The 13,203-nt window shown below is 41.5% G+C and overlaps 2 protein-coding genes across 3 annotated transcripts; one reads left to right on the top strand and one right to left on the bottom strand.

The window, feature by feature from the left end:
* The first annotated feature begins 226 nt into the window (after positions 1 to 226).
* Positions 227 to 3,145, top strand: LOC130385621 (interferon regulatory factor 2-binding protein 1-like). 2 transcript variants are annotated; one of them, XM_056594237.1, is made up of 2 exons: positions 227 to 2,308; positions 2,529 to 3,145. In XM_056594237.1, exon 1 carries the CDS (start codon positions 487 to 489, stop codon positions 2,281 to 2,283), a length of 1,797 nt encoding a protein of 598 aa, XP_056450212.1. In that variant the 5' UTR covers positions 227 to 486; the 3' UTR covers positions 2,284 to 2,308; positions 2,529 to 3,145. The 2 variants fall into 2 exon arrangements, with proteins under 2 accessions (XP_056450212.1, XP_056450211.1); XM_056594236.1 differs by having other exon boundaries at positions 244 to 2,319.
* Positions 3,146 to 3,498: 353 nt separating this feature from the next.
* Positions 3,499 to 8,669, bottom strand: micu2 (mitochondrial calcium uptake 2). Its single transcript, XM_056594257.1, has 12 exons — positions 8,226 to 8,669; positions 7,911 to 8,040; positions 7,668 to 7,699; positions 7,481 to 7,556; positions 7,318 to 7,365; positions 7,040 to 7,122; positions 6,300 to 6,353; positions 6,007 to 6,104; positions 5,647 to 5,818; positions 5,223 to 5,331; positions 4,849 to 5,006; positions 3,499 to 4,152 (listed from the first exon to the last, which is right to left on the bottom strand). The coding sequence occupies exons 1-12, from the start codon at positions 8,415 to 8,417 to the stop codon at positions 4,051 to 4,053; spliced, it is 1,254 nt and encodes a 417-aa protein (XP_056450232.1). The 5' UTR covers positions 8,418 to 8,669; the 3' UTR covers positions 3,499 to 4,050.
* Between the last annotated feature and the right edge of the window lie 4,534 nt (positions 8,670 to 13,203).

The raw sequence follows: 13,203 nt of genomic DNA, 5'->3' as shown, positions 1-13,203 counted from the left end.
CTTAAAATAAATAGCTTTATACTGTTACATTTGCATACATATTTGCAAACTGGTTTTACCGGCATAACAGTTACATTATAATTGTAAGACTGTAATATATTTTAACACTACAGGGTCAAATTTCTGCTATTATAAGAAAATACCCAAACGAACCCCAAATACTATAGATAGAGACATATTTATATGCAAAAATGACAGAACTCCAACTCCCACAATGCAATGGCATTGACGTGTAGGTGTATCCGGTGTCTTACAACATTTTACTTCCTTCCAGACAGACCGACACGAACAACCCAAGAAAGAAGACGTTGATAACTTTTTAACGGTGTAATCCTCTGTCGTGTTCGATCTTAGTTTAATTGTAATAATTCCTACAGATCTCGAGACATGCGGTCGATCGTGTCTGGATATTAAATAATTATTGAAACACGAAGACTGCAAAGCGTGGGCCTCTGAAGAAAGTTTGTGCGAGGGCCTGTAAACAACATGTCTTCCGCCTCGCAGGCATCCTCTAGACGGCAATGGTGCTACCTTTGCGATCTCCCCAAGATGCCGTGGGCAATGCTGTGGGAATTCAGCGAGGCGGTATGTCGCGGATGTGTGAATTACGATGGTGCGGACAGAATCGAGCTTCTAATAGAAACTGCCAGGCAATTAAAAAGCACCCATGGGGTTTTAGACGGGAGGTCTCCCGGACCACAGCAAAGCAAACCCACCTCGAGTGGGCCAATGGAAGGGGGGCGCCAGCATTCAGAACGTATAGACCGGGGGAGGGGAGAGTATGGGGTCTCCTCTTCTCGTCTTCCCAATGGTCTGCACAGAGCTGAAGATGTGGCCATATCAGAGGGAAGCAGGCAAAGCCCCAATCCTCGAAGGGCAATAGTTGGAGCAGTTTCTACTCTACACGGATCTATCCCTCATGCCTTGCTGGCACAAGGGTTAGTAGGAGCTCCTCATGGTCTATTAGCCCCACTAGGAAGCTCCAGGGCTGGAGCCCCATCTATTGCTGTCTCAGCTGGACCTATAATGGGAGAGTCTGGCAGAAGACAAGCTGTGTCCTTGGGTGTGGGGCCTAGTGCCTCTACCTTGGTGGGTCTGGATGCTGGGGTCTGGAGAAATGGTGAAGTAATGGCTGAGCTGGCAGAGAGCGCCCGCAGTAAAGCTGAAGGCTGGCCCAATCGCCCAAAAGCAGTACGAGATGTCCTCGTGACTCTCAACGGCTGTGTCCCGTTCAACGTGCGTTTTAGGAAAGATCATAATTTAATAGGGCGCGTGCTGGCCTTTGATGCCAACACTACTCCCGATTTTGAGCTGAAAGTTTTTGCAGAGTATCCCTGCGGCTCCGGAATCGTGTACTCCCAGATCCCAGACCTGGTCAGGCAGATGTTCCGCGACTCGGCCAAGGACGCCGGGAAAGCGGTGAACTCTGGGCTGCGCTACGTCGAGTACGAGAAACGCCCGGGCACCGGCGACTGGCGTGGACTCACCGAGCTGCTGAACGACGGCGTGCGTCTGTTCAAGGAGCCCCCGATCCAGGAGGTGCTGCCACAGCCCTACCCCGAGGCGGGCATGCCCATGGCCACCGCCGGGCGACCGGTGCCTCCCAAGGGTGCGGCGCGCCGACGCAAGGCCTCACCGGGCTCAGAGAACGGAGAGGGTGAGGGCGCGCGCCCCGATCACCCGTCTAGAGAGGCCTGGCAGCGCAGCGCCTACCAGGGCATGGAGCCCCTCCCGGGCATGGCCGCCCCTCAGGAGGGCGCCCCGCCTCGCCTGCACAGCCAACCCTCGCCCATCTCTTCACTGATGGGCGTCGCTGACAGCCTGAGCTCCAACCAGATGTCCCGAGAGAGCCCGGGCATGTCCGCAGCACACTCCTCCTCCTCGGCCAACCGCCCCGCCAGCGGCAGCCCCTCCACGGCCTCGGGCTCCCAGGCGTCACTGGGGCAGGGAGGGAGCCAGGTTGGCGCCGGCAGCAGTAGCTCCGCAGCAGGAGAGCCAGGAATAGGCGCCCAAGGTGCCTTGCTCTGCTGCACCCTCTGCCGCGAGCGACTAGAGGACACCCACTTTGTCCAGTGTCCCTCTGTCCCACACCACAAGTTCTGCTTCCCGTGCACCCGTGCCTCCATCCGCAGCCAGGGTCCCGGCGGGGAGGTGTACTGCCCCAGCGGGGAGCGCTGTCCCCTGTCCGGGTCCACCGTGCCTTGGGCCTTCATGCAGGGAGAGATCTCCACCATCCTGGCTGGTGATGGAGATGTGACGGTGAAGAAGGAGAGTGACCCTTGACCTCCCAGCCCTGCAGTGGTGAATGGTAAAAACACGGTGTGTTTTGTGGGGGACACATTTATGGATTTTCTTTGTTTTATTGGGCTATTCAGAAAAAAATTAAATAACTAAAACCTTGTTGTTTAACCTTGTTAGGACGGTAAAAAGTGAACACAGACAGACTGTTCATGTTGTGGTTAGGTAGTAGTAGAGCCTTAACTGCCCTTGGTTGACCCCATTATTGACTTTCACTTTCTTCTCCGCAGTGGCTCGGAAAACGACAACTTAGAAAGCACTTCCTGAATTTCTCGAGCAGAAGTCCACTTGGCTGCAGTACAACATATGTGCCCCTGAGCTGAAAGGAAACCAGAAATATCCCGAACCTTTCCCACAAAAACCACCAGACTGACGGCTCTGGGAAGTGTTCCTTTTCTTTTGTTGTATTTCTTTTTTTAAACAATGGAATCTCTTTTGAGTAAGGACACACGTCTGTTTCCGTAGGGGCTTACCTCACGTCACAACATCGCTCATGCATTTAAAGGCCTACTGCAAAGGATTAAAGGAGAGACATTTTCTACAGGATCGTTGTTCCAGCCAGGCCATGTATCTCCTCTTGTTCCCTCAGAAGCCCTGGATTGAAAGCGCAGGGCGTATGTTTAAAAATGACAATCTGTTTATTGGTTTGTTCGTTGTTTTTGTTTCCATTTTGTTCATGTACTTTTGTATACTGTTCTCTGCAAATGAATGACACCAATATTGATTGTACGTGGTGTGAAAGAAATTACATTATTCATACCAGACACTGAGTGAATGTCCAAAAAAATATGGTAAAATGATTAGGTCCTTTTTAAAGCCAAGGGTTTAAAAAACAAATGTAATCACATCTGACGTATGTGTCTTTATTACCTATATATTGTATGTCAAATGTGAATTTACTTTCAATGGCTACCATGTAATTTCTATTTTTGATACAATACAAATTTATATGTATTTGTTTATAGTAAGTGATAAGAAGACCAAAGATGGCTTCGTGTGTAATTTTATTGTATCGTAGCCGTGTATTCTGTATTCAGATAACCTTGGCAACAGTCACTAATTTCTTCACCTACTATACTAGTCAGCTTGTATTTGTCTTTTTTATTCTATATATAGATTATATATATATATATGGTAAGATAATTAGCACCACAATCGTCAATGGTTAATTCACATACTCATGTGACCATAAAAGGTCAAGTCTATAATAAATTACAGACTAGTTAGCAGTTATGGCTTTATTCGGCTGCAAAAAAACAGTTCAGATGTGTATCAAATTGCATACTTTTATTTGCAAATGTTGTAGTTTATGCTACGCAATTTAAACCCACCCCCAGTTTATTTTAAACACCATACCACAGGTAACCAGTTTTGTAAACACAATGTGCTTGAATAGCAAAAGTATGCTGTGCAAACTTAAAGCTGATGACACTATTTCTTGGTATGATATGCATAATCTGCACACCAACGTCAATATGATGAATACATATGTGTAGAGAAAATATTAATTACCTTTTTTTTATATTGTGGCACAATGTACTAACCGTGCATATTCTTAAACAAAATTTAAATCTGTAAACATTTGGGACATAGACTGCAGTGTCATCCTTTGCTTGGCATCATGGTTGTGTTTTCCCTTTTGCGCCATAGTTCGGCTGAAACATCTAATTCCGATATGTTTAAAGTTAACTTTGTACGTTTATCCGTTAAAAAAAATGACATCACATCAAAACACTCGGCATCAGAGGGGAGTTAGAAAGGGCTTCCAGATTCCCTCAGGGCCTCCTGCGCTCCTTTCAGGGTTTCCTGCTTCACACATTTCCAATAGCCAGACAGGCCTAACCGGTGCTGCACCTGAAAGACATGGAGGCCACGTGTTTAAAGGCAGAGGTTTCTTTCCTGAGACATCATGCGCTAGTTACATTTTAGGAATTTGATCACCAGTTAATTAGAATTATATAGACAACACTATGAATCGAATATACCTTGCCTACTAAAATAAAGTTTCCTGCCAGCGTATCGTACACAAGCCTACACACGCAAGTATAACATTTGATTTGAAGTAGGCACTCCACTCAAACATGTTTGTGAAAAGTAATTGCATGGTACGACATCCTTTTTTAGATATGTTGAGGGGGAAAGCAGAATGTAAACTGGATGAATTCATATTGCAATTTACTGCGATATTACAATTTTCATAAACATTCCTAAACAACGACAGGCAACAATGGATTGACCTGCCACTACACAGGTTCTGTCAGAAATCCCTCATGTCATAGATTAAGCCATTTATTTAATGAAAAGGTAATACAATTTAGTTTGGCGGCATGGTTCAACTCTTTTCTGGTGCTCCCTGCTTTAGGATTTAAAACTTGACCTACAGATGTCAGATACAGAACGCCAACAGCATACCAACATTTAACAGGGAGCCCTATACAATTCACCATGGGGTACATCAGAAAACATTGGACAGCGTCAGCAGTTTGCTGATAGGGGTGCATGACTAGAGTGTCCCACCAGAACTAGCTATGCCAATTTGAACAACGTCACCTTTAGGCCGCGTAGCATTCTGTCGTGCATGACACCGAGGAACTCCTTGTGGCTAAGGCAGTTGTCCCCATCCAGGTCGAAGATCTTGAACACAGTGTCCAGCACGTTCTCAGACAGGTCGTGTCCTGTCGCAATCCTCACCGCTCGTTTGAACTGGGCTGCAGTGAGCGCAAAACAAAAAACAAACATTGTGTTGGCGGGACAGACGACCAATATGATGGATATACGATACAGTAAAACACGATTAGTCCCTAAAAGGGAAAATTAGATGCGACTCTGACACTATTGACAACACACAACAGTTGGAGGACAAACGGGCACACAAGCAGGGATTTAAAATGAAGATTCATGTTAGATACGATGTGGGATCTCACCCTTGCCGATAGGTCGGTTGGCTTCACTGATCAGTTTCATCGTGAATGCAAAGTCCTCCAAATTGTTGGTGAAGAGGCAGAAGGCTTTGAACTCAGCAAATGTGATGCTCTGCAAGACAGAACAAGGTTCAGTTTTAAACATTTTACATTACAACAATGGTTTAAAATAATCTTGGTAAGTCGATTTCAGAAAGAAGGAATGAAACATTAGAGATTGTTATTTCATTTTTTTTTACTACCTATTCATATATCCTGCATATATGCATTGATCCTATTTATCCTTAAATAATCAGGTTCCTCCATTAAGTATTATAGTTTATTGTCCCCAAAGAGAGAAAAATATTTTGTGTGGGGCAAAAACGTGAGTCATGTACTACATCTTTTGTCTTATATGCACTCTACTTGGTGTCCATCTCATCTGCACCTCGCCAGCCGGGATCCTCTTGCGCATGTTCTCCCAGTAGGCGTCGTTGTCCTCTTCGTTGGTGTAGTGTAGCAGCCACTCAGCAAAGTCCTCCCTTCTCATGGTGTCCATGCCCTTGGAGAACTGCAGGAACTCCATCTCCTGCACCTCGGCCTGCAGGTCCTCCATGAACCTGTTGGAGGGGGAGGAGCAATGAAACCAGGAAGCATGGTGACCCACAATACAAAACCAGAGGAGATCCATTGGAGGCGGAGAAAAAAGACTGAAGTGAAGCGTAAGCAATCCCCCCCTTTGACAAAAAAAAACTAAAAACATTGAGACTTATCTTTCTCAAACAGGGAAATTATCGCTTGTTTTTACCGTTGGAACTCCTTGTACTGCAGCTTGTTTTCCCCGTGCCGTCCAAAGAAGAAGGCCTGCAGGGTGGTGTTCACGTCCTCCACTCCAGCTGTTGGTTTCTGCAAGGTCAAGAAGACGAAACGGTCAAATCCAATCTCCACCTCCTGGATTCTCAAAGCTTCCAATAGAGGTTACATTTTCATTGTTGAATCCTTAAGCCTCGACAAGAAATTAGTCTAAAACGACTAAAAACTCATCTTTCAACCCCACATTAAATTAAAGAGTGAAAAATGAATTATTAACTTGTTACTTACATTGTCACCTTCCTTGGGATTTTTTTCTTTTTTTTTCCGAATGATGTTCTTCAGCTGTAGGTACAAAAATACAATAATTTAAAAAATAAGAACGATGTTTGATTCATTTTAAAGCAACTGCAGTAGTCGCGCAACAAACAAATGCAAAGGTTGTTATGTAATAGTAGGATAATAACAGATTTGTAATTCCGTATTTCTGATGAATTCTTGAGGTTGTCATTCATGCACTTGGACTCTTCTCTCAGCCTTGAGTAGCAAACAGCCCTATGAGTTGGTCACAACGTGCTCACATGCAGTCTCTTGAACAAATCAACAGAAAAGCTCATAACAATGGCCAGGTCTTGACATTCGTCTACAACAAGCAAACCTTTTAAAGAAGTTCCATGGGCTTGACCAAACCACAAACCACAGCGACGTAAAGTATTTTTTTTTTGAGGCCCTACAAAATGCGCCCTCACCTGTCCGTGGCTTTTGCAATATGCGTACATACTTACATTTGAGGTAGCATCCAAACTTGTGGCAGCATTAAAAAGGTGGCAATATTTAAAATGTAAGTGTGATTAAATTCAATTCAGCAGAACACTCATATCTGCTAAATAGGAATCCGCATTTGATTCAAATATTAGAATATACACAATTGAATGGTTTTCAGTGCTAATTAGGAAAAATGTATTAGTATTATTATAGGTCACATTTGGCATTGTATTACAGCACATCATTAAAATCCTGAAATGGCTTACCTTAAGAAACTCCTTCTTATCAACCTGCTCATTTCCATCAACATCAAGCATCTTGAAAGCAATATGAAATCCTGTGCCAGGCTCTGAAATAGCAAAATAATGTATGCTCTCCTTATCTGTGATTTCCTTTCATAGATAATCCCAAAAATATTTTAAAACCTATATGTTTTAAGAGGAAACATGTTTTTGAGGATGCAACACTTAGAAAGAAGCCATGGGGAATGTCCATGGGGAATGTTCATGGGCAACAACACAGGGTCAGGGAATCAAAAACTTACTGGTTAGGATGGTCAACAAGAATAGATATTCCGTGTAGGATATCAAGCCTGTAAGGCACAAAAGAGCAAATCAGTACAACAACGATTTGTCTGTTTTATATATTGTAGGCATGAATGATTTGATCTAGTTATTTCCTTTTCAACATGGCTGAACTTATCATACCATTATCTCCCACGTTTCTGAAAAGGTTGTTATCAGCCTGCGCCCTGCTGGCAGTCGTCAACATTTTATCCACTTCCTGAAAGTAGGACCATCACCAGTAGATTTGCATAATCGACTATGAAAACCAGTTACTTTATCAACAGCATAAGCATAAGATAGACAAAAAATTAAAGATGTAAAAGCATACCTCTTTTTTCAACTCCTTCTTTCGCAACTTACCTGAAAAAGAAAACAGAGAAAGATGAAAAAAGGAAGGTTTAAATTCTAACACGGTTCCTGTCAAACACATCTGGGAGATAATGAGTGTGATGGAAGTTTGGAAAGGTGACAGGAAGCAAGGTGTGGGTCCATGTTGACAGGGAATCCCACATCACAACGTGGGACCCCATAGCTCATCTTATTGTGAGAAAGAATTTAATTGAATTCTTACGGTCGACATTCTCCAGCATCACCGAGAAAAGGAAGTCTCTGGGTGTCATGTAAACCTCCTGCTCGTAAATCAACGAGGCAAACTGATTAAAGCGAATTCGCCTTGGAGACCGCACGGGTACAGCGGTTTCCTGGTGACAGAAATATAAAATACGTAGTAGCCTTGAGAGATGTTATGTTGATCATAACAGACGAAGAACGAGGATCAAGGTCGATTGTAGGCAAATGGGTGATGTGTAGTGAAATAAGCGATTCATTCGTATTTTGAGATCCCAATAGACTATCCCGAAATGTTAACTTTTGGATCTAAACTTACCTGTGTCTCCTCAGCATAAACGACCACAGGAAACGTCCTGCTGGCTTCATAATGCTGATAAATCACTCCACCTCCAACGAGAGATGCAAATACGCCAGTACCAACAGTGCGGGACTGTCCCAACGCTGTGAGTACCCGAGGCGTCCTCGCAAAGTTCCTCAAGATGTTATACACCCTGCCCCAGCTGGCCATTTTCTAAAAACGAGCTAATGTCAGTGCGGTAGTGGCGTTCACTCGGTCTACGCCTTCAGATCCTGACGACGCAGCCTGCTCTCGGGTTTAGATAACAGCGCCTCGATCGCGGTCGGGGTCGTCGAACACCAAGTACTGGGCTTAACTGGGAGGGAGTAGGGAAACATTCAGAAGTATTGCCAAGTGTTTATCTGATATGGCAATTGTTGTGTTTGTTGATCTTTACCCTGAACGGTGGTACACCGGCGCCCCCCTGTGGACGCGCATCTCGGTGAACATATTTCTTGTTTTTCTGCTGCTCGTATATATCTGCGCAATGTGCGCATATCTCTCTCTGTGCCAATGCGTAACCGCGATACTCTTGTGGTGGTAAAGGGCGTGTGGCCGCTTACTTGGTTGCCATGGTGTGGAGCAAAATAACTATTTTTGCTTTACACCTGATCCTGGTGCAGCTAATCTACCCTCAACGATCCTGAATGGCAAAAGTAGAAAATATTTATATTATATATATATATATGTATTTTAGATCAAAGTTGGTGAAAAAAAACGTAGACAACTATTGAAAAATGTATGGAACATAGGGTAGGAAAACAATTATTTGTCGTATTTGCTCTCCTATTTACATCCCGACAGCAATGAATCAATAAAATGCTATGACGAAAACAAAAAAACAGTTACTGTGGCCATCTGCAGGCCTGCCCATTAATTTAATTTAGCTTGATTTAAAAAATTTAAATGATTGGCTACCTGCCAACATTCTGCCAGCTCTCATTGCGCATGACTGGAATCTTCCACAAGGCTAGGCACTCTCGCAGCTAAAAAAGCTAGCGAGAGAATGAGTCATGTGTTTAGGGGAGTGGCTTTGGTTTGAGCTGCGTCTTATATTTTTCACTTACTGTTATGCAGGTAATCAGCGACTATGATGAGAACATGTTATCCAACACAATATGTTTTTGCCTGTAAAACTGTTTTTACATCCCCTATGTTTGCTTCTGTATGATTATATTTAATTGCATGGTCTTTATGCACAATGACTGAGCTATAACTAAATATATGTTATGCACTTTATTAATTTCAGATTTCACCTTGTTTGGTCAGAATTTAAGCTGGACCCACTCTATAAGGATTCTATAATAATGAAATACTAGATTGAAAATAACAACAGCAGCCATAACAACAACCATAATAATAAAAATAATAATGATAATAATGAAAATAATAGTAATAATAATCGTACAGCTATATTTTGAGATATTGAGTTATTTATAACAATAATATTTATTTTAAGTGTTTTAATGTAGCAGTATTTTTGGATTGAAATGAGGTGTACCCCAGATGTGTTGTTGAAATAGTGATTTGGAGAAAGAAAATCCGATCTTAATAACCCTATGCAAAAACATTGATTCATGATTCCTGAATTGGGCAAAGTATATACAAAGGAATGCTCAATAATAAGTAAGAAGCAAATAAGTAAGAAAGTAAGTAATTAAGTTATATTCAGAGCAAAATAACCAGTAAACGAAAATAAGACCATGGCAAAATTAAGGGATGAATAGAGTTTATGAGACAATACCATATTTCCATTATGTTTCCACAGACAGATATTGGCAAATGTTACTCGATCATTCATTAAACAAATTAGAATTAAAATGTACATTCTTAAAACATACATTGAGTTGTGCAGACTTTGTGCAATACTGTATACATATGTTTTTTTTATTATTATTATTATTATTGAGAAGACCCTGCATCACCACTAACGTTTTACACTGTGTATGGGGCTGTACTTTAGTGCAAAACAAAAGTTGCATGAGAATTTTCTTTTCTTACCCCCACACCATCAATTATTCAACATGTCCACTCGCATTTTATTGAAAACTGCATGTAGGCTCATGTTGGGATACGGAGTTTCATTGGTTGCTATAAGAAAGCCATAATTACAGCGCAAAATGTTCGTATCGTACCAATTCCTGTATGTACAGAAGCAAATATCTCAAGCATAATGTTCTCAAGCACTGTGTGTAACCCCTTGACATGTACAACTTTGGATAAAACAGCCCTCTCTGGGTGACATTCCTCCAATGATGGGCCGCCCCACAGCTTGGTCATTCATACAAAGTGTAAGCTACTACCTATTTCCAGGTGGAGTAGGGGTGTTTAACACTTGAAAAGCACATGTAAAAGACACTATTTCCTTCCATGGATTTTTTTTAACATTCAGATTACTACTTGTAGTGTGAAGTGTCTCCACGCGATGATGGCCCTATCACATTGCTATAACACCAGACGCATGACCCAACATAATTGTTTGGCTCCAGAAGCATGACCCAACATGATTGGTTGGCTACAGAAGCATGACCCAACATGATTGGTTGGCTCCAGAAGCATGACCCAACATGATTGGTTGGCTCCATGAGATAGGAAGAACTACTATCTCATGGAGACTGTTTAGACTGTATAGAGATCAAGATGTTCACTTCTGAACTGTGGTTGGTGGAGCTGTGGCTGGTTGTGTAAATACTACTGTAGTATTTGTCACCAGGGTTGGGGGGGAGGGGTGAGTTGGGGAAGACTCAGCGTATAGGCCTACTCTGAAAGATCAAACCAATGCAAGGTTCGAACACGGAATTCAATGTGTGTTTTTTTTATCAAATTTAATTTAATTGTTGTATATTATCAAGCCAGAAGGACAATGTGATGTCCACATCGAGTTTGCATCAGCAAGTTTGGAAGTTTATTCAATGTCATAGCAGCAAGTTGTAATGTAAGGAAACAAAGACATACACACTGCAAAACGACCCATGAGTGAGATAAATAATATTAGAAAAGGAATGGTACAACATCGGTCCTCACTGAACACTGTATATACAACGTGATAGTCCCCCCGTGTGTTCTGTAAAAGTAACATGATGGAACAACATAGCGCACACTGGGAGATTCAACAAAATATCCGCAATGGGTATTTAAATGTGCACACCAATGTAACACAAGAAAATACTAGAGCTTATGTTATGAAATATAAAAAACTCTATTGCAATGACATGTGTCAAGTAAAAAAAATACACAAAATGGCTCGTATGTTTATCACTCAAAACACTGTAATATTGGCATATCTGCATAACATCACATCATGTTATAGCATATAATCACGTCTTGGAAGTAGACATTAATATGCACAGAAACATTGTTACTGTGGTTCCAATGAGTTCACATATGTCTGCATCCGTTGTCTCACATCGAAGGTCTGTTATTGAGATTTGAATGCTCGTTTGGAAACCAAAGATGCATTTAGAATTACTTATATCTTGTCAAAATGCTGCCAGCGTTTAAAAATATATCCATTGCTACCGATACTCTGTGTTGAGTTAAATTCAAGTAGGCCGACAACCTGTTAAAGTGTTGTTAAAGTCACTGGCCATGAATCACTACACCATAACGTTAAACAAAACAAGAGGCGAGGAGTATATTTCTCTATTTGATCACAAAAAAAACAATCTCAGGGTGCGTGTGGCCTTGGCTATTTTATTTAGACTTTCGCGTAGATTCTAACAACATACAACACACATCCTTGGGACAGACACACTTTGGAACAACTTGGTATTTGGACAGTGTTGTTATTTGGGCCCACACAGGTGATTGTGTGGGGCAGGGGTGGGGTTAAGATAACGGAAGACATTAAAATAAAAACGCAACAAGCATACCTAGAATATGCACTGCTGCTTTCCCTTGGTAAACGTATTTAATGCAACTAGATACTGCTGTACTTACATACACTATATTATTCCATAGTGAATCCTAATTTGCATACTTTTAATATTTCAATGGAATAAACATTTAATATTATACTTGAGTGATATTTCCTTTTATTTCACTTATGTAGGTTAATACAAATATTTTAAATTGTTACCCATTTTCAGCACAGAGTACTGTTTTTATTTGAGCACAGAATTCAGTGGTATACATACAAAGATAGGTATATACACTTTATGAGTTGAATCATGACACTTTTACATAAACACTCTCCTGACTGCGATATCCAATCTGTGTGTATTTCAAATTAAGGAGATATATAGGTGAGTTGTTATTTCTTCTGTGTTATAATTTCTGGGTGTGATGGATTTTGGGCATGGCAAAACCAATGGTGAAGCCATTACAATCTTGTTTTGATCATAAAAAAAAATCTGCAGTAATACAACACAAACAGCATGAGGTAATACAGCTATGTCATTCATCCGTCCATTCATTCATTCATCTCATACATAAATGAGTATTTACTTTTTTCTTTTGCTATATCCTAAGAACACCCCCTTTCATCTCATGCTTACTGTGGAGATAAGACAAGCCATTTTTTTTTCAACTTTGAGAAGAGGACCATGTTAACAAATGACATATTGCCCCACTCACATTAAATTATTGCAATTCTGAGACTGCTCAACTTATTTTGAGAACATAAAAAAGGCATTACTGTAACAGGCGCACTAATAGACTATTTCATGCAATGTTCTGGTTTTTACGACATGTAATGTATACAAAGGCATCGCGTCACACTGTGACACTTAGCGTTTCCTGGCTAAAATCGATTTTTCATAGGTTTGATTTTTCAGAGGTTTCATGGGTCATTGAAATAATCGTCATACGAAGAAGAACCAATAAGAAGAACCGATAAAACAAAAAAGTCACTGGTGAAATTTTCTGAAATTTCAGTTAACACTTTTTAAACTCAGGTTGGGAAATCCCAGCATTCCAATACATTAACATATTCAAAGATTGCCATGTGATGGGGTTA

This window comes from Gadus chalcogrammus, chromosome 7 (assembly GCF_026213295.1).
Source record: "Gadus chalcogrammus isolate NIFS_2021 chromosome 7, NIFS_Gcha_1.0, whole genome shotgun sequence".
Classification (NCBI taxonomy): Eukaryota; Metazoa; Chordata; class Actinopteri; order Gadiformes; family Gadidae; genus Gadus; species Gadus chalcogrammus.
This window is presented reverse-complemented; position numbering and strand designations above follow the sequence as displayed.

Bases quoted from the DNA above. Each gene is read 5' to 3' on its own strand.
- LOC130385621 (XM_056594237.1), top strand. From the start codon at position 487: ATGTCTTCCGCCTCGCAGGCATCCTCTAGACGGCAATGGTGCTACCTT.
- micu2 (XM_056594257.1), bottom strand. From the start codon at position 8,417: ATGGCCAGCTGGGGCAGGGTGTATAACATCTTGAGGAACTTTGCGAGG. The intron at 6,354-7,039 runs GTAAGCCATTTC...TTGTACCTACAG, and splicing joins ATAAGAAGGAGTTTCTTAAG to CTGAAGAACATCATTCGGAA. The intron at 5,007-5,222 runs GTGAGATCCCAC...CGCTCACTGCAG, and splicing joins CAACCGACCTATCGGCAAGG to CCCAGTTCAAACGAGCGGTG.